At 39.8% G+C, this 27,695-nt stretch overlaps 2 protein-coding genes and 1 pseudogene across 4 annotated transcripts; 2 read left to right on the top strand and 1 right to left on the bottom strand.

Moving 5' to 3' along the window:
• Nucleotides 1-1,745: 1,745 nt before the first annotated feature.
• LOC122666630 (kynurenine--oxoglutarate transaminase-like) lies at nucleotides 1,746-15,765 on the bottom strand. 3 transcript variants are annotated; one of them, XM_043862666.1, is made up of 9 exons: nucleotides 15,525-15,764; nucleotides 15,245-15,375; nucleotides 15,043-15,122; nucleotides 14,797-14,891; nucleotides 13,404-13,500; nucleotides 11,651-11,765; nucleotides 11,345-11,499; nucleotides 10,998-11,123; nucleotides 1,746-2,083 (listed from the first exon to the last, which is right to left on the bottom strand). In XM_043862666.1, the coding sequence occupies exons 1-9, from the start codon at nucleotides 15,704-15,706 to the stop codon at nucleotides 1,871-1,873; spliced, it is 1,194 nt and encodes a 397-aa protein (XP_043718601.1). In that variant the 5' UTR covers nucleotides 15,707-15,764; the 3' UTR covers nucleotides 1,746-1,870. The 3 variants fall into 3 exon arrangements, with proteins under 3 accessions (XP_043718601.1, XP_043718600.1, XP_043718602.1); XM_043862665.1 differs by having other exon boundaries at nucleotides 15,043-15,128; nucleotides 15,525-15,761; XM_043862667.1 differs by lacking the exons at nucleotides 13,404-13,500; nucleotides 14,797-14,891 and having other exon boundaries at nucleotides 15,043-15,128; nucleotides 15,525-15,765.
• Nucleotides 15,766-16,678: 913 nt separating this feature from the next.
• Nucleotides 16,679-23,452, top strand: LOC122666635 (annotated as a pseudogene).
• An 876-nt stretch (nucleotides 23,453-24,328) lies between these two features.
• Nucleotides 24,329-25,787, top strand: LOC122666633. Its single transcript, XM_043862668.1, has 4 exons — nucleotides 24,329-24,504; nucleotides 24,560-24,944; nucleotides 25,041-25,300; nucleotides 25,375-25,787. The coding sequence occupies exons 2-4, from the start codon at nucleotides 24,798-24,800 to the stop codon at nucleotides 25,784-25,786; spliced, it is 819 nt and encodes a 272-aa protein (XP_043718603.1). The 5' UTR covers nucleotides 24,329-24,504; nucleotides 24,560-24,797; the 3' UTR covers nucleotide 25,787.
• The last annotated feature ends 1,908 nt before the right edge of the window (nucleotides 25,788-27,695 follow it).

Raw genomic sequence — 27,695 nt, 5'->3', positions numbered from 1 at the left:
CCGAAAAATTATATTTACATGTAAACAGATAAATTATCCGATCCGTATCCATGTTCGTATCCGTTTAGCACTATCCGAATCCATCTGAAAGCTAATCAGATGTGGATGCAGATATAGCACTATCCAAGCCGAATCCGATCCATTTACATCCCTAATTGGTATGCGATGAAATCTCCCATGCCAAGCAAATGGGAGCATTGGAGGAGACACTATGTGATTCGCATGTAGGGTGCCCACATGTTAGAGAGGAGAGAGAATGTGAGAGGACACATGATATTCGATATCATTGGCGTGTCCTTCCTTTTCCCTTGTACTTACATCTAATGTATTTACATAAAACCTTGAGGGACCAGCCCACATGTATTGGCACCTCCTCCATGAAGCCAATGGGTGCATGGTTAGGGTTGGATCTAGGATTTCAAAAATCTTAGGGCCTCTACTCAGTTGAATTGTAAAAGTCACTAGTCCCATACTAGGGTATTAAAAATCAGATCAGAATCAGCGGATCGGCACCGATCCCAATTAACCCGGTTATTTGCTTTACAAGCTTGGCCGAGTCAATTGTCGAGTTTGACCAATTCTGGCCAAATCTGATCGATTTTCGAATGATTCTGGCCTATTTTGGGATGATATGAATCAGAATCGATAAAGACTGATATCATACCCGATTCCAAGTTTTTAAATCCCTTCCAATACATGTTTCAGAGGTGAGCTGTCCTGTTTGAGCAATATTTAAAGCAGGCATTGGCAAAATTCTGCTCCGCTCCACCCTGTTGCCAATGGCAAGGTGGAGCATCATGCAACAGATTTTAGGGCTAGCTCTTGTCCAGGGAATCCATCATGCAGCATGAAATACATTTGATGTGTCTCTAAAAGTTAGCTCCATAGATGGCTGACACATGGCAAGTTTTGAAGTCGGTTTATAAAGGAGCAGGGTTTGCTTGAAGTCGGTTTATAAAGGAGCAGGGTTTGATATTGATTCATGGAAGCTTTTGGAACTAGGGGTGGTTAGCCCGCTATTCTATAGAATGTAAGGTCTATGTTTGACACAGGCACTAGGACGATGCAGACGATATCTAATCATCCTAGGGAAACGGAGAACGATCCTCTATCGTCCACATCCCCATTATATCCCATCTCAACATATCAAGTCATGCAATACTTCAGCAACATTTACTAAAGGTGTGCTTAAGGTGATCTAATATCTACCGAAAGTGTAGATTTATCTTTTGACAAGCCTTTTCGCATTTAAGTCATGCTTGCATAAACCGACCAATCTTGAATCGCATAAGGGCTCAATGTCCCATCATGACATATCCTCCAAATCGCCTATAAAAGTCTGACAAAGACACTTGGTAAGAGAGATTGAACTTAATCCCACATCTTAGAATCAACTCTGGATGTGATTCGACGGTCGAAGAACCCTAATTTAGTTCTACGTTTCTTCTCAAACCCATCTCTTCCCTTTGACTAGTTGCATTGAAAACTGACTTAGGCATCAGAGGATTATGTCGGTGCTAGCTCCGGTTCACCTCTTGTGTCCTCTTTCTTTTGTGTAGATTGGCGTATCTGACAGCATACACTACCCTTTCAGTTTTTGCCCGCATCAACATCCATGATCACGTCTACATTTCCTGATTACCCTCCTCAATCTAGCATGTCAATCCACTATGGTGGCCCATGGTCCCTTTTTGGAATCAATCCTATTTAATCAACATGTAGTTTCTTATGAATGCATTTAATTTTAAATAGAAACACCATCTTATTTTTCCTTCTAGGATTCCAGCATCAAGTTGAGTCAATTTACTACTAGTTGTTAAAACAGTAATAAAGAATTCACCTCTGCTGCACTACATAAATTCTAAATATCTTATATGCATTTCTTCCACCCTTTTAATAAGCCATCCACGAGCTTACCCATTTTCTGTGCAGCAGCATCCAGTGTAGCATCATTCTTGCAGAAAGCAAACCTAATATATCTCCTCTGGTAGTTCTGTCCAGATGAAGAGAAACTGTGGAAAAATCCACAGCCAGGAACAGCTGCCACCCCTGCTTTCCTTATCAATTCTGTAACAAAATCTATCTGAAAAACATAGTTATTGTCATTAATCCACTATTTAAAAAGAAAAGGGGAGCAAAACTGAAGATTTCTAGCATTATAAAAGATTTTTAAAAAAGAAGAGGGGGAAAAAACTGATCTAATAATCCATTGTTGCCTCCTAGGGGTTTAATTTGGTGAGTATGGATAGAAGTGAGAGCCAAGTTGCATAGCAGTACAACACCCTACCACGTACAAGAAAACTTCGTAAGTTGTACCAGGTGCCGACAATAACAACAAAAACTCAACTTTATCCCAACAAAATGGGGTCGGCTACACGGATCCTTGCAAAGACAAAAGATTAATAAAAAGTATAAAAGAAAAGAACATAAGAGCAAAAACAACACAACTCAGCATTATTCCAACTAAAAAGGATCAGCTACATGGATCTTTGCCCTCCAACAACTCAGCATTGTATCAGGCGCCAACCCAACTCATAAATATCTCTGTTTCAACGATAGGCAAATCACTTTCCAGAAATGAGAGCTGTTACAACAGCTAAACATCCTAACTATATAGGATGACAAGAAAGGCTTATGAGAAAATCTAAAAGACACACAACACAGACTGTTTTCTTGGTATTACTTATAAAATAACTAGTGTTGCTTCAATACTGATACTTCAACCAGGCTGTGATTGGGGGGGGGGGGGGGGGGAGGGAGAAGATAGAAAATGTTGAAGGACAAACTTGTTTGTAGGGACCAAAGACTACTAATTTGGAATAAAGTCATGCTATCATGATTCACAGAAGGACAAAAATCTCATATTTCCACATGGCTGAATGGAACATATGGAAAATAAGATTTGCTTCACAATTTTTTAAATCTTTGGGTCTAACCTGAGTTTACAGAGTAGACTTATAATAATTTCATCCTCTCAGGCATCAGAGTATGACTTTTGTTTGAGATATAGAATTGGAGGGCCAGCATAAGAATAGACTTGAACAACAAATTTACAAGTATTAAAGCTACAATTATCATGTAAAGTTCAAAATGACTGGTAGAGGCTCAATGGGATGGAAAAATTACCATTAGAAGTTTATGTTTGATGACCATGCAAACAGCAATTACAACATTCCCTATGTACACAAGAAGACACAATTCTAGACTGGAAAATAGTCAATGACGTGACCTGCTTCTTACATTTTTTGTTGAAAATACTTTCCTTTAAAGAAGCCTATTTCTGTTTCAGGAAATGTCAAGACACCATAAGGATCAACCTTTAATTTTTTATGTAAATAAGAGATTTTATAGAAGGGGAAGAGAGGAACACCCAGAAGGAAAAGAAAGTAAAATGGCCCTAGTTCACCGGGCCCACAAGAAATACCACCTCTATTAAAAAAAATAAAAGAAAGTTTGACTGAATTGAAAAAAGTGTCAACAGATAGAATCCTAAAAAATTTACTTATTCTTTAGCTTTAGCAACCAGAAGATTGGCTGGAAGCATGTAATTATCAAATGCTCTCCCACTACAAGCAAGCCAGATGTTCCAAAGTACCACTGCCGTAATGAGAGACTACTACTTCTTGCCTCTATAACTAATTAATGAAATACTTTCCCCATTAAGGAATCTCTTTCAGTGCTTTGGGAATCCCATGTGACAACCCACAGAATCCCAACAGCTTCCCCAAATTTCATGAGCAGCGTACCATACCAGTAAGTGGGAGACGGATTCCTCATCACTAACACATAAAAAGCCCTTTTGGATTAGGTGATTGAAAGTTAGATGTAAATAATATAAGCAGCGCATGCAAATAACTGAATAATTGATGTTACTACCTTCAACAATAGTTTCTAGGTGGCAAGAGGTGTGCCTGTGTCTACACAATGGTTCCCCTAGTGAATTGAGGGTGAATAACCCTAGGCCTTTGAGTATCCATACCAGCAATCGTCTTACGCATAAATTCTGGTTCTCACTAATAGATTAAGGAGTCACAAAGGAGAATCCCATCTGCCAATTATTTTGGCTTCTATTTAAGGTTGAGGACCCATCGATATATAAGTAGGTTAAATGAAACAGGGAAGTCAATAGAGGCTGATTCTGATCTTTGCACTATAGATATTTTGGAAATGTCGCATTTGGCCCACTTCCCACCTGAATTTTGGCACCCTGTTTTTAGGAGTCCAATCTCCATAAGGTTCATTATGCCTTCTGATAAACCCACATCATGCCTACTAATGGTAGCCTAGCTTACCCAAGGGTGTTCAGACCATTTTTGTGCTCTAACTTTATAAGCTCTAAGACTGGTAGCTAGATCTCCACAACCATTTCAATAGCATTGAAGAATTCATGTTTTGATTCTTTCCTATTCATGGCTTCCCTGATTTTTTTGATAGGCATTCCTTCTCCCAGCTCACCCCCTGAAAGTGAAAGTTAGAAGCATCTTCCCATCTCTTCTGAAGAAATTCGTGCTGTAAGCACCCATTTTGTTCACTATATAGATGAGGACAGTGGAAAGTGAAAGGAATTGCATCACAATGCTGGCAACGGAGGCTTTCAAGAGAGTGAGGCTTTACTCCTTAAGATAAATAGCTGAAAAGCAAGGAGACCTACAAAAAGCCATCAGACTAAAATTCAAATCAGAAAGTAGTTAAAACATCAACCTCTGGTGGACTTCATTAAAGTACCCCTATATTGAGAATGTATGTTGCTTCAAACTCAACAACTTATTGTCATCCTTTACACCCAGTCTGTAGTCCATAAATTATCAATACTCAGTGTAACTATTTCTGGCATCTTTAGAACCAGGGATATTCATAATTTATTTAAGAACTTAACTCTTAGTTTAGAATCACACAGATCCATGTAAATTTCAGCAATTATCATGATTTCAAGGTTTTCTTTTCTTAGGGGGTGGGGGGTGGGAGTGGGGATGGGGGTGGAAGTGGGATGAGGGACATTATCAAGGGGCTTCCCCTTTAAGAACAAATGTTTTCAAGAAAAAGATGAGGGGAGGGGCGGGTGTGAGGATCCTTTCCCGCCATGCTGCAATGCGGGGGCTCTGGGTGCTCCTCAATAGAGAGAGAAGGGGGGGGCTCTCGATGTCAATTTATTAGGGGATGGGGGTCATGCAATCATATGAAATGGAGTCGCCACCTAGGGTTAGGGCCTAGGACCCAATTGGTGTAGCCCTGTGGAATCTTGCACTAACAGCAAGATTTGCTAGGGACCAGCTAGACAAGAAGACAAGGCAAGACTCCATGCATGGTAGGCAAATCAATTTCATCGATTCAAATTCAAATTTAAAGGGGATCAATCACAGTTGTAAACGGCAATATGTTGCCTTGTATAGAGGGATTCTTTCCTCAATCACTCCTCCAATCACTCAACAGTCCTCCTTAAATAGGACTGTGATCATAAGAGGATAATATAGTGGAAATTATTCTATCGATTCTGTTTGGTCTGGTCAAAGATTCGGGGTAAGTGGTCAGATTATGAGAGTGGGAAGGTGTTAGGCACCCACCTCGCCCAGGTAAACCGGTCTTTCTACTAGATGCTTGTTTTCGAATATTCTCCCTTTATGAATGTCCTATACCAACATTCATGGCTAAATAATGATGCACAAACTGCTTAAATAAAACTAAATTACATTATACTAATTACTATGTATAGTACAATGAATACTTGAGAGTCTACATCGTGCCGAAATAAAATGTTAACGATAGAAATGTATACCTGTACGCTATACCAGTGCGATTATGAAAAATGTAAGATGGAAAGCGTCCCCCGGCTTAGGTAGAGACAAATGACTGACTTATCCTCTGTCGGACAGAGTAACGACTTACAAGTGTTGAATCTTGGACAGAATAACGACTTACAAGTAATGGATCTTGGAACCTCAGGCAGAGTAACAGCATCACGAGCTTTTGGGAGTCAAATGCTCGATCCTCGAACGGAGTATCTACGACATAGAGAATTCTCAAGGATTGGATGAAAATGGGTTGAAAAAGTTGGGTTCGGGTAACCCAAACTTCGGCCAAGGAGCAAGGCTCAGAAACTCGGAGTTAGGATGGGAAAGGCCCTAAAACAAGGGAAACGGGACTTTCGGAAGGCGAAAAGTCGAAAAAATGGGATTTGGGAGCACCTCTCCCCCGAACTTGGAATGTGTCAAATGAGAGGGGGGGGGGGAAGGCCCCTTTTTATAGGAAAATTCGGCCTCCGTGGCATTGCCGGGTGTGTCAGGCTTTGTGCATCGCTGCGCTAGACCTGCGGCGCTGCGCGTGCAGTGCCTCACAGTGGCTCGTGTTTCTGGTGTTTTTCTCCCTTTGGACTCTTCATGAAATTTTCTGTCAGGGGGCTCCACCCCCCTACTCCCCTCGGTAGGGGGGTTGCCTGCCCCCCTACAACCCCCATGGCCCGGTAACCCGCTAGTGGACTGCCGTGGTTGGGGAAGGTGAGCAATACCTCCTTCAGCATTTGGTAAAAGGGTCTTGTATATTGTTTTTAAGGTCCTACATATTTTAACTCCACAGCAATGACGACAACTGGACACGGATGATTAAGTTGTGCTTGGCCACAGGAGCAAAAGTCTCTTGGTAATCAATACCATAAACTTGACTGTACCCCTTGGCTACCAACCGAGCCTTGTATCTGTCCACTGTACCATCTGATCGGTACTTGAGTGTATAGATCCACCTGCATCCAACTGGAACTCTCCCCCTGGGGAGATCAACAAGAGTCCATGTACCATTCTTCTCAAGAGCACTCATTTCCTCAGCCATAGCCTTCTTCCATTTTGGGTCAGATATAGCCTCAGTGAGATTCTTGGGAATAGTGGCAGAGGAGAGAGCAGTGGTAAAAGTAAGACCTGTGGGGGAGATAGCATCATAGGAAACAAACTGGGCAATAAGATTAGTGCAAGCTCTTTTGCCCTTTCTAGTAGCAATTGGGAGATCTCAATCAGAGGGAGGATCACTTGACTGAGGAGAATGAAGCTCAGGATCCAGATCCAAAGAGGGCTTTTGGCAGGTCTTCTTTCCTTTACACTACAAGCATTCATCTTTTTTGTAATGAAGGTGGTAATCCTTCTCATGACCAGAACCACTTGCAACAATAGCCCCTTCTGTAGATTACCAATGTCAAACAGAAATGGGGAAGTAGACAAAGGTGGGAGGAAAGGGGTATCAACATCCTCTTCATTCCCTCTATTCTCCCCCTGAAGAGGCTGCTGATGAGAAGGAGTAAAGAAGAGTATAGACTCAAAGAAAGTGACATCTTTGGAGAGGAAGCGCTTTTGGGAGGCGGGATGATAGCACTTATACCCCTTGGTAGAAGAAGGATAACCAAGGAATAGGCACTTGAGGGCCTTGGGATCAAGCTTAGTCCTAGCCGATTTATTGGCATGGACATAGCAGACACACCCAAAGACCCTGGGAGGAAGAGGAAAGGCAGATGCCTGGGGAAGAAGAGTTCCCAGAGGGGCTTTGGAGCCAAGAAGTAGAGTTGACATCCTATTGCTAAGAAAGGCAGCAACAAGGAGGGCATCAGCCCAAAAAATCTTGGGAACATGCATGCCAAAAAGAATACTCCTAGTGACCTCCAACAGATGACGGTTTTTTCTTTCAGCCACCCCATTCTGCTGAGGTGTATCAACACAGGCAATTTGGTGGACAATACCATTATCAGTAAAAAACTGTTGCAGCCCCCCCATACATGTACTCCCCCCCCCCCCTTTATCTGAGGGGACTATCTCGATACGGGTACCAAATTGAGTAAAAATAAACTGATAGAAGTTCTTGAAAGCATAAAAAACATCTCTTTTGTTTCATTAAAAAGGTCCAAGTAGTCCGGGTATAATCATCAATATATGAAACAAAATAATGGTATCCGGACAAAGAGATAGTGGGAGCAGGTCCCCAAACATCAGAATGCACAATATGAAAAGGAACAGTGGATCTATTACCATGATAAGAATAAGAGGTGCGACAAAGTTTAGCAAAAATACAAGATTCACACTGAAAAACATGAGGAGAAGAAAAAGAAGTAAACAAGTGAGGCAATTGTTTCCTCATAACAACAAAAGATGGGTGACCTAAACGTTGATGCCAAAGCATCACAGAATCCATGGTACTCCTGTCAGTCTGGCCACAAACATAGGATTGAGCAGCAGGCAAAACAGATGACTGGGGCTCAAGAAGATAGAGTCCTTTCTCCTCACGTCTACTGCCAATAACCCTCTTCGTCACCAAATCCTGAAAGAGACAATGAGAAGGAAAGAAAGTAACACAACAGTTCAAGGATTTGGTTAAATGACTGACAGATAACAGGTTAGTGGCAAAATTGGGAACATGAAGGAAAGAATCATGAGAAAGGGAAGAAGTGACTCGAACATTGCCTTTACCAGAGATAGAGGAAAGAGAACCATCGGCAACTCTAACCTTATCTTTACCGGAGAAAATAGAATAAGAGTCATAACACTGAGACATACCAGTCATATGATCCGTAGCACCAGAGTCAACAACCCAAGTAGGAGTAGTGGAAGGGGCAGATGTGGAGACCTGCAAGGCTGAAGCTGAATCTGATGCTGTAGGAGTAGTAGAAGAATGGCCAAGCCGGGACATCATCCGCCGTAGGGCTGCAATATCCTCTCTGGAGAGAGAATCAGGTTCCGTTAATGGTGCAGGTGACTCAATATCAGCTGTCATAGTGTGGGCTCTAGCTCCCCCTGTCCTACCACCTAGGGTACCAGATGATCCACCACGTACACTAGGAGGCTGCCCATGAAGGGCCCAACACCTATCCTTAGTGTGTCCCATCTTTCCACAATAATCACATTTGAATCTGTTTCGGTGATCCCCACAGTTTAGCCCTTGGCCTCTCCCTCCACCTCGCCAGTCTCGATTGGAACTAGACACAAGAGCAGATTTCTCCAATGAGGGTGTAGTGTCCATGGATCCTCGTCTTGTTTCCTCACTTTGCAAGTAGCTACACATTTCATCCAGTGATGGAAGAGGGGATCTCCCTAGGATCTGCAAGCGGAGAGGCTCATACTCTGGGTTAAGACCACTAAGAAGAATAAGAACCTTTCCTTTTCTTGTTTCCTGTAAACCTTGGCCTCATTTTCAGAATTGGACAGCTGGAGATTACTGTAGTGATCATACTCCTCCCACAAGCTAATAACTACATTGTAGTAGTCAAATATGCTTCGATCACCCTGTTTCATGTGGATGATTTTTTGGAGGATTTGATACACTTTGGCTGAATCTCCAACTCTATCATAAACCCTGGAAACACTATCCCAAATATCCTTTGCAGTCTCCTTGCTCATAAATCTCCTACCGATCTCAGGTTTCATAGAGAATATCAGCCAGGTCATAACAGTGGAGTTCTCAATCTCCCACTTTAGATAGTCTAAGGCAGTAGGTTTAGGTGCCGTGATGGAGCCAATAATATATCCCAACTTTCCTCTACTGCGCAGAGATAACTTTATTGAGCGAGACCAATCCAAGTAGTTTGTAGCGTCAAGCTTCACAATAGAGAGTTGGGTGTTGGGGTTTTCAAGGTAGGCCATGGTGGGGAGAGCACCACTTAGGCTGCCACTGGTAGCTTCCAAAGATCCACTAACAGTTGAATCAGTCCCAGACATGGTAGCCATGCTACCAAACAATTCAAGGAAACACAAGAAAGAGCTTGCACAAGTGGGGAGACACCTCAACCCAACCACAATAAGAAAAACAGCAAGCTAAATGAGAAGTAACACTCTACCCAAGTTAATCAGCAAACACAAGTAACCAGCAGGCAAATAATAACCACATAGCACACAAAAACACTACCCAACCTATCACAGCAGCACACAAACATAGAGCAAATCCTTGATGACAGCCAAAGTGAACATTCCATGGGTATCCCAACTTCAATCCACACCAACCAAGATCCAAGAAGTTGAAACATTCAAAGACAAATCTTCATACCAGTCATTACAGCCAATAAAACTCAACCATGACTGAAAAAACAGAGTCTGGCGGTACCTGGGCAGCAGTAAAGAGTTGAGCTGTGCTCCTCAACAGGCTCCTCTTTTCAACCGAGTAATATAAGGTCTGAAAGCATACTTCCAGGCGATCCAAAAGCACCAAGTTTCATTCCAAGAGGTGGAAGGAGGAAAGAGAAACGAAAAAATGCTCTATAGGCTGGCGGAAACTACCTGTGTAGCTTCTAGGGCTTCAAACCTCTTCAATAGCTCCTAAACTCCCTCCATTGTGCATTAGTTTGAAGAATGAAACTTCAAAGAATGTAGTATGTGTAATCCTTCACATAGTACAGCCTCTAATGGAACCCTCTATCCTTTTTAGGGTTCCAAAGAGAGGTAAAGAAAAAAGGAAGAAAGAGCTTAGTCAACTCTCAACTAGAGCCTTGCTCTGATACCAAGTTAAAATATGTAGGATCCTCGAGCAGCATGTGTTTACAGCAGAACCGAACCAAGAAAGAAGAAAGATGAGAGGAGAAGAGGAGAAGAGAAGAAGAGAGATGAGAGAATCATGAGTTAGAGAGTCAACTGTCCTAACTACTATTTACTTCACTAGTAAATCTTTTGGAATTACAAATAACACCCTAAGGAGGTAAAAAGATAAAAAGAGAAATAAGAAAAAGAAAATTTCAATTCTATGACTTATGATAGAAACATAGACAAATATACCCCTAATACATAAATTCTAACATGGGGGTGGTGACAAAATTCAGCATCTACAGCGGGGCAGAAAAAGAGAAAGATACGATGAACGTTAACTGGAAAGAACTATTTTCCAATATCGAACTGGCACTATAATGGAGATTATGTTTTGCATGAAAAGAATTAAATAAGTCATCTGACCAGCCCCCTCCTATCCTTCTTATAATGAAATGGGACCAAGACCATAAATTCTGGAATTACCAAAAGAAAAAGGCTTGTGGAGAAGGAACATACATCAGAAAGAATGCACTCCTCAGGAAGTTCTGCAAATACAAAGAATGAACCTTGAGGCTTGAAATGGATCTTGAAACCAATGCTGCATAACATCTTGACAATGTAGTTCCTTTTTGATTCGTATGCCTAAAAGACAAAAAAAAAGAAAGAAAACGATAAAAGCATTTATATATTTTGATATAAATATAGATGTTAACATTTTTTGGAGGCAAGCTATGTAGTGTAGAGTAGGCTAAGGTGGTATCCATCTCACTAACTTGGCCAATTTAGTAAGCTGGTAGCTTCACATAATGAGTATGTTAAATCAACAAGTTACAATTGTTGTGGTATCACTTAATGGAGCTCACTGTTCTCAAGGATTCATAATATTCTGGTGAACATGTTAGAGCAGTCAAGGCAGCTTCTTGGAAAGGTGCAGGAGCTGAATCTGTGATTTTAACATGGATGTTTCTAATTGCGAACGCAATGCATGCTGGAGCAATCGCCCATCCTATTCTCCAACCTGTTAGACTTCACGCCACCAGTAAAACAACGCGGAACAAAAAAAGTAAAAAATTGCAACCAAATACGCCATAAATTGTGAACTAATTTCCAACAGTGTGTAATATCCAGATCAACTAAAGTGGTAAGATTCAGGAGTTAAGGATGCTTACCAGTAACACTAAAAGTCTTCGACAATGAAGAAGTGATGATTGTCCGCTCTTGCATTCCCAAAAGAGAGGCAAGGGATATATGCTTCTCCATATCAAATGTTATATACTCGTATACCTGCACTAAATATCCAGTCTCAAAATCCAAAGAAAGTTCTTTATACATGGAAAATGAAGAAAAATACAACTGATTCTGTCAAGTTTTTATTAGCAGTGTAACCAATGCGACACATAATACAACACTGGTGAGGAATGTACACAATTATGGGTGAGCTTAATATAGAAAATTTGAGGCATTTGAGTTAGGATTAGATGGCAAGAGATTAGGAAATTACAACATTTCAAATTATTGGTAAAGTTGAAATAGTGTTAATTCCATGGTGTTATTGAGGTCGTGAACATTAGCCAGCAAAATTACAACCTATTCGTCATATTCCGTGATCCCCAGATTCTTCAAAATTGGAATTGTTCATGTCTGCCACTTCACTTTATCTACATATGCAAAACCTGAGTTCTGCCCCTGGTGTTCTCACCAGCACAAGCAGATGTGCTCAAAACCTGAGTTCTGCCCCTGGTGTTCCCACCAGCACAAGCAGATGTACTCCAATAAATAAGGGAATATGTGTTTTTCTTTTTATCTTTTTGTTTTTTTTTTGATACTACCTTCCTTACTCCATTTGCAGTTATTAGTCACTGGTTCCAATGAAATACCACTCATAACAATATCACTGTACATTGAGCCAAGCTGGACCAGCATAAAATCAACATGGTTCAGGTACATTCTAGGTAGGGAGGGCTCAGGACAGGCCTGAGCCTGAATTCAGCCCAAAACGCTTTAGGCTAAACTAAAGCCAGCTTACATCAAGCCACACCAAGTGCATAAGGCTTCAGGCCATCCCAAACTTCATAAGATTGCTAAAAGACCAACATTGATTTGTGAAGCTGAATGTATGGCAAACAAAACATGTACATATGATAAATGTGGTTAAGATGAGGATGTTGTGCATTATGATGAATAACGAGCAAGAAAAAAATTAAGAGGAAGGCCAATGGATGTCAAGATGCAGGAAGATCAAGTGAAGAAGAAAAAGAAGGCCAATGGATATCAAGATGCAGGAAATTCAAGTGAGATGGTTAATGGTTTTGGTTATGTGCAACTACGACCATTGAGTGCACCAACAAGTGATACGGTGAAAGTTGGACTATTGGAGGTGTTTAAAGGACAAGAGGAGGTCAGAACTCAGAAGTAACTTGCATTGAAGTGTTGAGGAAAAGAAATTTACTACTTACGAGTTAAGATCACATATGCCCTTAAATAACTTGCAATGGTAGAAAAGGATCCGTGTTAAGGACCTCAAGTAGTCAGCATAAGGCTTACTATGCCAAGTTTTATGGACAGGTGACAATGTAATTTTGGGCCAGCTTGCTGAAACCTTTGGCCCCAGAGCAAAAAAACAAAGGCTGGGCTAACCTTCCCCACTGTGCATTCCTAAGTAATAACAAAACTGATGTACTACTCTACTTAAAACAGATACCTTTTCTCATTTAATAATTATTTTTTCTCGAACTTAAATTAAAAAAAGAAAAAGAAATCATTTACATTATAACTGAAATGTTAATTAAATTTTACACAAACATCAAAACAACAAAGTTCCTCCACTGATTCAAAAGTCATTAGATTCTAATTGCAGAATCACAAAACCAGCCAAACCAACCATTCTCAATGTAAAAAAGATTATCAGAAGGAGTTTCATACTTCATCTGTTATAGCTAGACAATCCATGTCACGGCAAACTCCAGCAATGGCTTCAAGCTCGTCCTTGGAAAATACCTTTCCAGTCGGATTGTGAGGACTGCGACATTCTATATTAGTTCATTTGCTTCTTTTAGAAAACCAAAGGGAGTTTCATGCACTCAAAAGTAAAACTTGAGACTAAAATGTATTCAGGAGGATTTTTACATTGGTCTCAATTCTTAAATGCAAACAATTTTATACAATATAAGTAGCATTTAAGAAGTGCATTCTGAGTGCATCATGGATCCAATCACCTGCTAAGAATTCATATGGGGAAAGCACTATAAGAATTGAGAAATGAAGGGAAAAAGTACAAGTTAACAAAGTGAAGGATTTATCTCAAGTATTGTGTATTTGCGTAGCCCATGGAAAAGGAAACAAATAGATGATGGGCCTAAAATTAGATTACAATTATCGTATGAATGCAAATTTGCACCTCTTATCCAAGTCCAGCGTGTGATACAAACATGTAAAAGGCCGAACAGGAACTTAACTGGTAATCCCAGCGAGTTATCTAACTTGTGTTGCAGTTCACAAGTCATGATAAAAGGTTAAAATCCTGACCTTGTTTATCAAATATCTAGAAGTTAGTCTTCAAACAGCCACGTTTAAAATGTTAAATCTAAATCATGTCAATACTATTAAGCTTGATTTGTGGAGCACATTCCTGTAATTTGAGTTATGGATGGAATTGGTCAGAAAAGGAGCAGGATAGATCAATGACCATTAGTTAGATTTGATACCAATATTCTTCTACCAAACAGAGTCCATGCCATTACCCTTTCCAAAAAGATGCCCCTCAGTAATCAGATGGCTCTTGAGATCAACAGTCCGTTCAAATCTTATGAAAAAAAAACAGGGGAAGAGCACACACACACACAGATGAGATGTGGAAAGAAACAAAAGTTGTTCATATTACAGTGATCAATCCTAATAGTGGAGCAAATCCAAGAGATTGCGTTGACCCCATCTTGTACATGGTCATTTGCTGCCCAATTTGAATTGCATCCAAGCTTATGAAATATGACAAACTCAAATTTGCAAATTGCACTCCACACCTCAAAACAAAAACAGGGACGATAGATGTCCTCCACAATGAGGATCAACTGATAGACCCCCAAGAGGATCAGTTTAACCAGAGTCACGTTTAATTTATCACGTCCATTCATAATGATTCAAGTAATACTCTTTGAAATTCAATTTCTCATCTAGAAGGGTTCAAATTGATAGACTTTGATAGAATTTATTGATGTTTTAACCCTTTCATTTAAACTTATCATAAATCAATAGTGAGCTAAAATGAAGATGAATTTTGCTAGGACCCCCTAGAGGATCAGTGGATTGCAGCTCTAACCTGTTCAACACTACAACCTTTGTCCGACTTGTTACAGATTTCATCAGTTTGTCCCTATCCAAAGTCCAGTTAGGTGGATCCAGTGACACATAAACCTGATTAAATCAATTGGTCGTAAAAGCAGTCAGGTTCACAGTTTGAAAACTCACTGATTTATTTGACTGAGTAACTCAATTCAGACTGCTGCTCACTAAAATACAAGTCAGGAAAACCACCCTTGGGATAAAGAAGAATGGAATGTCTTACTGGGACTCCTCCGGCCATAAGGATGCATGTTTCATATGTTTCATAAGCAGGATCGAACAGCAAAACTTCATCACCTCTATCTATTGCTGTTAGAAACAACAAATAAAAATAAGACAATATCAGGGTATCCGAAGGAAACAAATAACAACTTCGCAAATTTTAAACCACTGCGTAAATGAACCATTGAGAACAGAAGGCATACTCGCAAACACTGCCGCTGCAAATGCCTCAGTCTGGCCGCAGCATATAGCTATATCAGTAAGGGGATTCACGTCTAAACCCTGTTGTAGTTTCATCTTCTCTGCCAAGTGCTCACAGATTCCTTGCACATGCCTTCCATCACCATTAGTAATTTGTTCAAGTCAGACATTATGGAATGGGAAAAAATTAGCTAAAACGAAGCAGGGACAGAGATAATAACAAATAAATCTCCCTGGAGTAAGTGTTACGAGGTTTGAGTTGATTGCAATGTCTGAACTGACCTGTACTGATTGAAGTCGGAATTAATGGCCGAAATAGCGGCGTCTTTGATCTGGGTAGGTGCGGGAAAATCGGGGAATCCCATGGCAAGGTTAATTGCATTGCATCTCTGCGACAGATGTGAAAGCTCTTGTATCGGGGAGGGCTTTAGTGTCTGAGCAACTTTTGAGAGCTTCTCTTCCATTCCTGCTCTGTAATCTTATCCTCAAATTTCAGAAGACACTGCCTTTTATACCTTCAAGCGTCGTTAATAAGGAAATTAAAAAAAAAAGGTAATTTTCTTTAACTTTCTCTACTCGAAGTGTGTCTTTTCTGATTCCCAATAAAAACAAAACTCTCTTTCTGTCCTCCCCTGGAAGGATTCCACCAGCGCAGCCTCTCCGACATCTCCCCCTGCCACGCCACCACCTCTCACAATTTTTGTCGCCCATTATTTTTATCCTTGCTGTTTCAACTTCAAGAATTATGAAAGGGATTAACTATATTCTAGTTTCATCATTCCTCCCTCCTTTACGGCAGAAGCAAAGAGAGAAGGAGAAAAGTAGGTCACGATATAGAGCATGAGCAAAGTTGAGAAGCAAAACAGGACGTGTCATCATTGCTCAAAATTCAATTTATTTCCTTATTACCCATTTGAAACAGAATTCAATTCCATGGAATTCAAAGTCACTTTGACGGAGTCATTTCATCAGCAAAGTGAAGGCTGAAAAGCGCGTTCTGAACTTTCTCTGCGATTTCCAAGTAGTTTCTCTGTGAAGAATACTACTCAAACTCAGTTAACGCGTAGTGACTATTTGTTCTCCTCCTCTCTTCTCCTCTCCCCAACGCACCTTCCTTTTTCTTTCCTGGGTTCATTATTTTTTGCTACTTGGTGCAGTTTTCTACTCTTATTTCGATTGTTATTTACTATATTGGTTTCTGAAACTGCACTCTCCGAGTATCTTTGATCCCTACGCGATTTAGTCAGTTAATTTGATATTTGGACTTTTAGAATCTCAGATTCGGATAATTTTGTAATCTTTGGATGCGCTATATATGCAAGATAAACACTTCCCCTCTTCCTTTTTATGACCAATTCAAATATCGTTATTTTTTTGTTTGGTAAGACAAATATCGTTATTTCAGTCTAATTGTTTCCTCACTTTTTAATTAAGCGGTAATGTTGATCGTGTTCTTCACGGCTCCAATGAGAGCTTCCACGAAACTTCGATATAGTTTAGTTATCATTTCTACTTATACTAGAGCGCCTCGGTGGGTGGAGGGCATTTCACAGGCGTAGTTTTTGCAGTTTTGAACCTTTTAGTTGGTAGTTTTAGGGAGTTTTGGATTCTGGCTGCCCTGTTCTTGGTTCGGTTGTCATTTCTTGGTTCATCTGATGGTACCCAAAAGGTATCTTCACGAGGAGAACGATGGTTCAGATGTTCCAATTCAGGAATCAAAGCGTCGTCATACACTCCCAACGTGCGTATTTGTCAGAATTTAGCTATTTCTTCTGTTCATCTTTCCTAGTTAAGTTGTCATAACAGGTGTTGAAAGTAGTTTCTATTGTTGGCAGTGTAGTGAATGAGGTGATGAAAGGATTGTTCATGCAAGAGTTCGTTGCAAAGATGGAACCTTTTCTGAGGAATTTGGTAGGATAAATCTGACTCTAAGTGTTACAACAATTCTTTAGACTAACCCACGTAATGCTTCAACTAATTTTATTCTTAAACGAATTTCACAGCTTCTTTCATACACCAGTTAGTTGTTGAACTGTAATCACTTTTTTAAAGTTTTTTGTTTTTTTTGTTTTGAATTTTTTTTCTTGATCCTGTGCAGTTTAATCCTGCCTCTGTGACTCTCTCATCCTTTTCTTGGGTGGCAGAGAAAATTCAATCTTCTTAGATTCTCTTTTATATGTAGAACCATAGTATCTTTATATTTGTTTGTTATGTTGAGTTTTGTACTGGTTTAAGTTTGGACATTTAAGTGAAAAAATTCATTTGTGGTGTCTGTTTTCTTTATTTCACTGTCAGCTCCATGTCACTTTTGGGTTTGAACAATGCCAGGGCATTTTTTTCCGGGGGTTAAGAGAATGATCATGTTTGACATGTGCGTTGGATTCTTGTGACATTCCCAGATTGTCACTGTAAGGGTGAGATGGAATCTTATCTCCTTGACCACCCCAATTTAAATACATAGTATCCTTAATACCTTGACTAGGCTAATGGCCATGATTCCTGGCATCATTATTATTATAGAATTCCGCGTTATGTCAACTGAGTGTGTGGATCATTTTTTCATGCATTGAAGTATGTCGTGATTAGAGAGAAAATTTTGGTCTAGATGAAATCTGGGGATTGCGCTCTGTTTCTACCCTTTTCTATTATATGTTTAGGCAAGGAGATTCTGGAAATTTTTATTTTTGGTCTTTCTTTTATACCTTTTGGTGGAACAAAATAAGCTCATCCAAGAATTTTGATTGTGTCCAAATACATAATATATTCATGTGTTAAATGCATGGCAGAACTTCCATTTCCAAATGATAAGTTTCGTGTTTTCATTGATACATACCTAATGTCTCGGATATATGTGCAAGGGCTTGTCGTAAGTAGTTTTTTTTAAAAAAAAAATATTGTATGCATAAATGAAGTAATTTTTTTATGAACATGACATTGTAGTATATGGAAAGAACTGTAGAGGCATGTCAATATTTCAAATTTGTCTACCTATTACAGTATAATGTGTCTCTATGTCTAAGTTACACCACCGTATTCTTTTGGATAGTTGACGAGTCAATGGTACAGATGGAGGGTTTGGTTTTCATATTAGAGCTGGGTTGAGGTCTCCCAGGCGATATATGACCAAAAAATGAACAAGATTCGAATTACATCCACCACTAAGGAATGAGAGGACACAGATGGGAAATGTTCAATGCTGGTGCAAACACCGCTTGAATAATTCATCAGCTACAGAATTGGCAGACCCTGGCATCCGTAGGATTAAGATGTCCGAAAAGATGCTAAAGATCTGTCTTCCTTAAGAAGATGGAAAGCTTTTGGCACTTTAAGCATGTAGTAGGTTTCATTTTATTCATATTTCAACAAATTTTGGGTAGTGTACTTGTTTTTGTTATCTCTGAAGCAACCCTTCTCTCCTTTTCTTTCTTTTTCTTTGTTATCCGTTTTGTTGGGTTTCATTTGTTATGCTTATTATAAAAAGAAGTGAATTTGGGTACTGAAATTGAAGGAATAAGGATGGTTATGGATATGATGAAATGCAGTAGGTTAGACTGTTTTTTTTGGGGATGTCAGAAATTGACACATTCTTTCTGGTGCCATTTGAATTGGTTGTCATTTAAATTTCTAATTGGTTGTTGCATATTTTAAAACCTTATTGGAACTATTGATTTTTGAATCACTTCTCTCAAGTTTCTGAACGCATTTGCTCTTTTTTATTTTCAATATTGTATTAGGTGCGAGAGGAGGTGGAACGTGTAATTCTACACTATATCAAATCATCCCCAAGGTATTGCTGTGTCTAGTGCTTGTGGTTATTTGTTAATAATGCATTTCTACATAGGCCCAAGTTTTTGTTTGTTAATTTTTTTTCTTCTGGTTTGAGATTAATATTTTCAAGGAGTCTGTGGCTACTCTGTAGTCTGTATTCATGCTCCTTCTGAGTTCATCTGAGTTTCCAAAGCCTGAAATATTATCAAAATCTTTTATGCCTTATAATTCTACATTTAAATTCTAGACACATAGGTAATCATGTTGTGACTTTCTTTCTCCTTTTGTGATTTAAGAGAGGGAAGGTTGGGTTTGGTTTACTGTAGGAGTGGCACTAGAACTGTTATTTGATGGTGTTGGGTGGTGTGTGGTCAATGGTGGTCTGGGAGGGTCCTTTGATTGATTGTTGTGTTTGGTGAGGAGGTGCAATTTAGGCCTTGAATGTGCAGGAGATCTGTATATTGGTCCACTTTTATGTGTTCTTTTTTTTTTCTGGTTAGATTTCTCTGGTTTTTTCTAACAGTATGACCTCCTTTATCATGTTCACTTTGTCGTAGACCTTCCGTTGGCCAGATTGAGGCATCTGGATCAAGAGGCTGGCAGTTGCATTTTTTCGGTAGGTTGCCCAATACACTTTTCACAAACAGCAGAATAGAAGCAGAGAATGGTACACCCATTCAAATAGTTATTCGTGATGCTAGTTCAAAGAAAGTTATCACTTCCGGCCCTTTATCATCAGTAAGGGTAGAGATTGTCTGCCTTGATGGTGATTTTGGTATTGAAGAACAAGAAGATTGGACTGTGGAGGAATTTAATGCAAGTGTCATACATGAAAGAGAAGGTAAACGGCCATTGCTGGCGGGGAATCAAGTAGTTACACTGAAAGACGGAGTAGGTTGTCTTGGTGGCATTGTTATTACAGATAACTCCAGTTGGAGACGAAGTCGAAAATTTAGATTAGGAGCTAGAGCCATCCGAAGTTTCAGTTCTGAAGAAAGAATTAGAGAAGCCAGAAGTGAAGCTTTTATTGTAAAAGACCACCGCGGAGAATGTAAGTTCTTATTATATTTTCACTAGAAGTTGCTCTTAGCTTACCCTCTGCTTGCATGCTTAAGTAATAATTTTCTATAGTAGCTAGGCATATAACCTTGCATATTATATGGTGAATTATCGATAAATCATTTTTTTGGAACTCTTTCATGCTTCTGAATCTTTTAGATTCTATTAGGTTTGCCATGCTACTCTCTGTTTGACAATGTCAAACTTTAGTTTCTAGTCAAATAATGTTTTAATGAACATAAGGATCATCTTTCTGGTTTGAATTACATAAGGATAGTTTTCTTTTGTAACCCGTTATGCACCAAGTTTCTATTACTTATTTTTTTGGTTCTTACATATGATTGACTTCTTGTTAGAAATCATTATGGCGTTTGGTGTTTTTCAATTAAGGAATTTCACTATATTGCTTACATCCTCCTCTAGAAATTTGTTTTGCCATTCTCCTTCCACAGTCACTGAGGTCATAAACATAGAGCTGTCATACCAACAAACTAACGTTTAATTTAAGTTAAGTCAACCTCCGTGTATCTCGAAGATGAACATTCCTTTGTTCTGGTTGGACAAGCCAAATAATTCATAGAATCATCCCTCTTCGGTTTCTGAGGCTGAGGTTACCCTTACTGTCTTCGTATTGGAATAACCTCTGAGAAACTTGTGGCCCCTCTTTCTTGAATGGATCAGCTTTTCTATTGGTCTGCGGTTTAATTAAAATATCACACTTTTTTCATACCTTGATTGTGGTTGCCGACAGCTTAGATAGGAGCTCTAGCTCTTTTTTTTTTTTTTTAATCTTAAGATTGTTTATCCTTGGGAAATAGCTGTTTGAATAAGCAATGAAAGAAATAAATAGACATTATTGCAATGAATTTGTGGTTATGGAATTAAGTTTTTATTTGTTTATTCAGTGTGTATGTGGCACCACCTCTGTCCTTGGGTGAGGTATGGCCTATGGGAAAGAGTAAGAAAATTATGCTTTTCATATCCAACTGGATAGCATGGATTCTCGGGAATTAACTTAATGCTGAATTGTTTTAGGAACTAACACAACTTTAGTACAATTTCTTTGTTCTGTGCTTGCTCTTGGTATCAAGCTCTGTGGCCCGAACATATTAAGCATATCTTAAACCGAGTAAATTCTCTTTCATGCCAAGGGGACAGGGTTGCTTGAGCTCAATGGATTATGACATATTTGGTCCTAGAAATTTCTGCTCTTGATTCTCTTGAAATATGCTGTCATTGTACACCTCGTTAGATAAATATCAGGAAAAAGATCAAAATGAAATATCATTTGGATGGCTATTCTCTGATGGAATGAGATCTTGGTTTGTTTCTTCAGCATATAAGAAGCACTACCCTCCATCCTTGGGTGACGAAGTATGGCGTCTAGAAAAGATTGCAAAAGATGGTGTCTTTCATAACCGGCTCGCTTCTCGTGAAATCAGAACGGTGCAGGATTTTCTGCGATATCTGATAACTGATCAATCATCTCTACGCAGTGTAAGGAAACTGTAATGGTTTAACCGTGTAAGTGAGAGGAAATTCAGTTTTTCCAATCAAGTTGGTCATCCTAATGACTGTCTATCTCTCTTCTATGTGAACTGTGTAGATTATTGGCAATGGGATGGCAAACAAGACCTGGGAAACGATTGTTGATCATGCGAAAACTTGTGTTTTAGATAATAAGCTGTACGTGTATTACAATGCTGTGCAACAGGTTGGACTTCAGTTCAATTCCATTTACGAGGTTGTTAGGGTAGCATTTGATGGCCACAGGTATCAGCCACTGGATAACCTCACTGCATCTCAGAAGGTGTGTATTTCTAGAATGAAACTCCTCTTTTGCTCCAAAAATTAGATATTGATAGAAGACTTTTTTCAACTTTTGTCTTGCTTTAAAATATGTATTGCCCAAGCAGCATGCATGAATCTTGCTGATCTAAGTTTCCAAAGTCCATTGGGCAAGGGATGGATCTTTAAACCTGGTGGTTGGTTTAAGATGATTGATCTTAATTATTTTCTTATTCTTTTGTTTGTGCACATGGCACTTTATTGAGTTGAAAATTTTCAAACACACCTCCCACCCTATTGGCAGATTTTTGTGGAGCATTTGAAGCAGCTTGCGTACAGAAACAAGGAGGACATGATCGACCTTGATGGACCTTTAAATGATGGCAATTTCAGGCAACTGCCTAAGCCTCAAACTGCCTCCTTGCTAGGATTAAACCAGGGTATGCAGCATCCTGACTTCCCATTTATTCTTTAAGATAATATTGAAAGGAGCCATCTGAGACCCAGAAATACCAGGCATAATGGGTGGATTTCACTATTTGATATTTCACCAGTTTTGCTAACCAAATTATGATCATTGATCTGGAAGTTTAGTCAAGATTTACCATAATAGTTGTATGATCAGGTCAATGTCAGGGGGAGAGATTGCCTAGGTGTGTCCAATTGTTAAAAGGCTGTAGAGGTTTGCACAACCAAGCCAGAGGCCATCTGGCTTCAGGCTTTAATGTGACCAATACTCATTATATGTGAGAATGTACCATTGGCTTCTTAGAGGCTTTCAACAAGGGTTTCCTCAATTTTTTTTCCCCCTAACATTACTCAATCCATTATTGTTGATTATTAACCAATGCATCCATTTCATCCTATGTGCCATGTGAACAGTTTGTACCATAAACCGTGTTTGTTGTCTATCATATTGTTACCATAGATTTGTTCTTTTCAGAAACAGACACATCACCTTGGCTATAATCAATTTTTTTCAAGTTCCTTTTTATTGTCCATCAAATTTCCATGAGTAACTGAAGTTAAAATGTCCTGCAGAGCAACTCCCAATGCAACCAGGCTTCGATCATTTGATGAACACAGTAACATCTATTATGGGAGATCATGGTGAATTGGAACAAGTTTCTTTTACACAAGGTCTTCATACAGTGCAAGAATGCACACCAATCCAAAGGAACAGCTTTAACATGAAGGATTCTTGCATTGGACCTTCTGTGAAGGATGGAAGCAAGTGGGGTCCAGGTGGGCCATTTGTACCTGCTATGTCTTCTGGAAATCTACCAGGTGATGACGTTTGTCAGGTTCAGTGGCAGGGTTTATTTCCAGTTGACACACCATGGGGACAGGGGAGTGGATTGTTTGTGGACTCAAGGGATGAAGGAAGTGTGGGCTTACTTTCTTCTCTGCCTGATTTCAGTCTACATATTTCCAGGAGTTGTAGACCGAACAAGGGGTGGTTCAAGCTTAGGGCAGCTATTAAGTGGGGAATATCAGTTCGCAGGGATGTTGCTGCTAGAAGGAGGGCAAGACTTCTGCAGTTTTATCACTATCAATAATTTCAAATGATCATCTCAAAATTTAGTTGGTTAGGTCCAACTTTGTAAACTATGTAGTTGCAGATTTTCATTTCTTGTGGTCCGGCTGTACTGATTACTAAGTGCAAGAGCAGAAATCCTCACAGATGGCAGTTATAATGCGGACACCAAAGAGGGTAGGATGGGCATCTGTCATCGTTTATCATTACAGCATAATACATGCTTTCATGGATATGATTTTGTCGTAACTGCACAAGAATCAGAGGGTCAAAAGGATCAAGCAAGGAGTCCAGCTAGTGATGCAAATGGGAACGTGTACCATAGAGATCTAGAGTTCTGGACTGGCTCTCAACAAATGGTGAATTGGCTAACTAACAAGCAGGAGATCCACTGGCCATGGGAGTTATATTCAGTGTTGTTTGGTATTAAAACTTTTAGCAGTCATTTTCACTTAAAAAAGACAGATTAGATGTTGCAGTTGCTCAGCAATTGGGTACTAGGGTTAGGACGGAGAAATCATCAGGCTGCCCTACTGTAAGCCCAAACTTTGCACAAATTTCTTTTTTTTTAATAAATACTTCTTTTTAATTTTTTTTATTATAGTTAAAAGATTTCAAGTTGAACCAGAAGCATGAATGGTGGTTCCCAATTGATTCCATCTTTTTCTTTTAAATTTTTATTAGAACGGTCAGAAAGAATTTAAACAGAACTTCCAAAAGCTAACAGAATAACAGAATAATCTAATGGTTGCAGATGGTTAAAATCAACTTGACCACCCACTCTCCCCTTCTCTTTGACCATGTGGGTCTCCTCTTGTCGAGGTTCCCTCCCATGCCCCCATTAATGATGAGCCCTAGCATTATTTTTCCCCTCAGAGAAGGTCGAAAAGGGTTTTTAGTTGACAAATTCTCTGAATGATTGAAACATGGAAAGGGGTTGGTATGACGACGTGGGGAGAGCATCGTCGAAATAGAGTCTGGAACTCTGGTTGGGGTGGAAGAAGTCAGCAACATATCTTGTCGTCTTGTCTCTGATGTGTGAAGATCCCAAACCTCCCTCCCAAGTTTTATTCCATGGAAACTGTGTAAAGTAACAATAACCAGACGGGCGTGACCCCACTCGTCACCATTCGCGTCACACCCGTGTGGAAACTTGAAATCACAGGTGAACTCGGAAGTCTTCTGTCTCTTGATCAATCGAGTCCAAGAATCTCCTTCCTTTAAGCAAACTTTCACTAACTTCATTTGCGACAAGCAATTCGATTCTATTCGATTCTCCTTTTTATCTGGCTTTCTACTTCCGCTTTCTTCTCTTCAATTCGATTTCGGGAGTGCCGCTTTGAGAGCCCTACATTACCTTCCTAAATGCAGAGTCTATCCTCCTGAGTTGGAAATAGAATAGAATGGCGATCACACATGCGGATCTCGCTCCAGGTCCTCGAAGCACAGAGCTGGGAAGCAAAACCGGCACTTGTGTTATGGTCTTGTCTATACTCGTTGGTCTCATCAGCTTCGTTTTATGCCTCGTCGCTGAATCCACAAGATCAGAGGTACCCATCCAATCGAATCTATAATACTCAATACATATCGATCTTATGCAATTTAAAGTTGAAATTCAGAATATTGGTACGTGTGGGTGGTTGCAGGTGACATGGGTGTTGAATGTGAAAGGTGGGAGCAAAGGAGGAGAGAGATACGAATGCGTATACAGTGGGAGTGGGAAGACACCATTGTTGTCTGGGGTTGGTGCCTTTCTGGGTCTCGCCATTGCTGTCATCGTTCAATATGCTTACCTGATCATCGCTGTTAGCAAGTCTACTCCTCCCCCTTTGATTGCTTGGGACCCTGACTCTCGCTCTGCCAAGTCCATTGCCTGCCAAGCCGGCGTTCTATTTCTCACTACCTGGTAAGAACCAACCAAGAACTCTCTTTCTCTCTCTTTTCTCTTCTCTTCTCTTACCTGGTGGGTGAGGGTTGCAGGGTATGCTTCGCGGTAGGGGAGGTGCTTTTGCTGATCGGACTGAGTGTGGAATCGGGGCATCTCAAGAAGTGGTGGAGACCAAAACCGACTTGCCTCGTCGTCGGTCCGGGTTTATTTTCCGCCGGTGGAGTCTTCGGACTCACGACCGTATTCCTTTCTTCGGGTCTTTACCTCACGGCTTTACGGGCACTTAAGCTTCGGCAACAGGAGGATAACGTGCGCCAGGAGGTACTCAACACATCTTTCCTTTTTGCATCTCCACCAAGATCACCTACTCATCGCATCACAGATCATCCACGTGTATGGCAACAATACACAGATCGACAGCCACCGTCCCCTGGGGATGGGACCCTGACTGGAACTGCAACTGTGGACCCACCTCCTCTGTACAAATCTACGCCTTCAGTTTGAAATCTTAGCACGGTTCTTCCTCCTACCGTGCGCACACACCTTGATCCCTTCCTTGAGGCATACTGTGAAAATTACTTTTAGGGAAAAAATTCTCTGTGCGGGAGTGTGGCCTACACCAGCACTTCCATGAGTCTATCCCTCTCATCTCCATGTGAAAAGATATTTCTATCCTCTTGTTTTAAGGAGGAGAGAGATAGACGCATGAGAATGCTGGCGTAGACCACACCCCGTATAAAAAACTGTTTTTCTTAATTTTAATAGATCCCAATTTGTCTTCTCTCTCAACTGTAAGTTGGTTGATATAATTTTGTAAATAATTATTTGTTAAACCCTTAGATTTGAAAGATGATTAATTTTGTGAAAAACACTCTCGATCAGAATTGATTTGTTGGAACCAACAATATTTAAAGAGGGTGGTAAGAAGAAACCATATGCTAGGAGTCCATATGATATTGGTATTCTACTTTATTACTATTATTTTACATAATCAAAATAGGGAAAAGTTTTCATACATGGTCGTGTATGCATGCACGGTCTTGTTCCCTCTCACAATGAATTGGAAAAACCATAAACCCCCACCCATTAATTAATACCTTGAAACTCCCACCCTCTCACATACACGGTTTACACGATCGTGTATAAAAACTTACCCCATCAAAATATGTATAGTTGCTATGAGAATGTTGCGATGGATGAGTATAAAAAACTAAGAAATATAAAAATGGAAATCGAAGATATTTAAGTTGATCCAGAGTGGCAATAATGAAAAATAAAATTGATAGAACATTGTTTAATATGGTATAGATATTTGCAGAAGCCATTGAATGCAATGGTGAGAAAGATTAATATGATATAGGTTAGTAGGGTTGCAACAGGATCGGGTTGGTGGGGCTTTTTAAAACCCCAACCCAACCCTAATTGCCCCCTTCTCTAGGCTCAGGCCCAGCTCGGCCTTGACTCAGGGCTAGAAAAATCCAACCTTAGCCCACCCTCAAGGTCGGGCTGGGTTGACACTAATTGGCCCTAGAGTTGAAGAAGAAAGAGTATGAAGAAAAAGACAGAGTCGGGTTGGGCCGGGCCAGACTCAGTTTGAGGCATCAACCTTAGCCCGGCCTAACCTTGACTTAAGGTTAGAAATTCCCAACCCTAACCCGCCCTCAAGGTCAAGATATCTCAACCTAGGCCCTATTCAGGCTTAGGATAGGCTTGGGCCATCAGGGCCAAACTTGCACCCTTAGGATAGAGGACCCAAAAGACAAGTAGATAAACCATAAAAAAAAAATAAAAATGAGGTGAATAAATAAAATTTAGAAAGTAGTGAGAGAAGATATAAACAACATACACTTAACTGCAATGACCTAAAGTACAGATAAGGGAGCACAAAACAGAAAAACTTACTTTGTACCAAATACAAACCCAAAGAGGCGCCACAAACAGGAATACCATAAATGGCATCATGAACCTTAAAAGTAAGTAAAACTTAAGGGAATGGTGGAGGTCATACCACCGTTCACTTTCTTTAAGATCTTAATTATAATGACGCAATTAGTATATGTGAATCGACATTTTATAAGCTTCTTCAATAGTCGTTGCATTCCATTATTAGGCATCTTTGGGATAATTCAAAGTGGTACTTCATTAAAAACAAGAAGGCCATGAAGATAGAATGACAGGGAGAAAACAAAAATCGGATTTGTCTTAAAAACTATAGGAAAAATGGGTTACATATTTTCTCTTATTTTTTTGGGGAATAAGAAAAGGAATATATTTATTTAGAGAATTACAACCTAAAATAATAATGACCCAATGCATCCTTGTGCACAAGATCCAAAAGCCCCGAAGACAGACTATCTATACAAAAATGAACTTTCTAAGAAATACGCATAAAACTTGCCAAAAAGTCATACAA

This window comes from Telopea speciosissima, chromosome 7, assembly GCF_018873765.1.
Source record: "Telopea speciosissima isolate NSW1024214 ecotype Mountain lineage chromosome 7, Tspe_v1, whole genome shotgun sequence".
In the NCBI taxonomy this organism is placed as follows: Eukaryota; Viridiplantae; Streptophyta; class Magnoliopsida; order Proteales; family Proteaceae; genus Telopea; species Telopea speciosissima.
Note: the sequence above shows the minus strand (reverse complement) of the source record. Positions and strands in the feature narration are given on the sequence as shown.

Coding starts and splice junctions, on each gene's coding strand:
- LOC122666630 (XM_043862665.1), bottom strand. CDS start 15,706: ATGGAAGAGAAGCTCTCAAAAGTTGCTCAGACACTAAAGCCCTCCCCG. Junction 14,892..15,042: donor TTATGGCCGGAGGAGTCCCA/GTAAGACATTCC, acceptor TGATTTAATCAG/GTTTATGTGTCACTGGATCC. Junction 13,501..14,796: donor AAGGTTGTAGTGTTGAACAG/GTTAGAGCTGCA, acceptor AGAATGTCGCAG/TCCTCACAATCCGACTGGAA.
- LOC122666633 (XM_043862668.1), top strand. CDS start 24,798: ATGGCGATCACACATGCGGATCTCGCTCCAGGTCCTCGAAGCACAGAG. Junction 24,945..25,040: donor CTGAATCCACAAGATCAGAG/GTACCCATCCAA, acceptor GGGTGGTTGCAG/GTGACATGGGTGTTGAATGT. Junction 25,301..25,374: donor GTTCTATTTCTCACTACCTG/GTAAGAACCAAC, acceptor TGAGGGTTGCAG/GGTATGCTTCGCGGTAGGGG.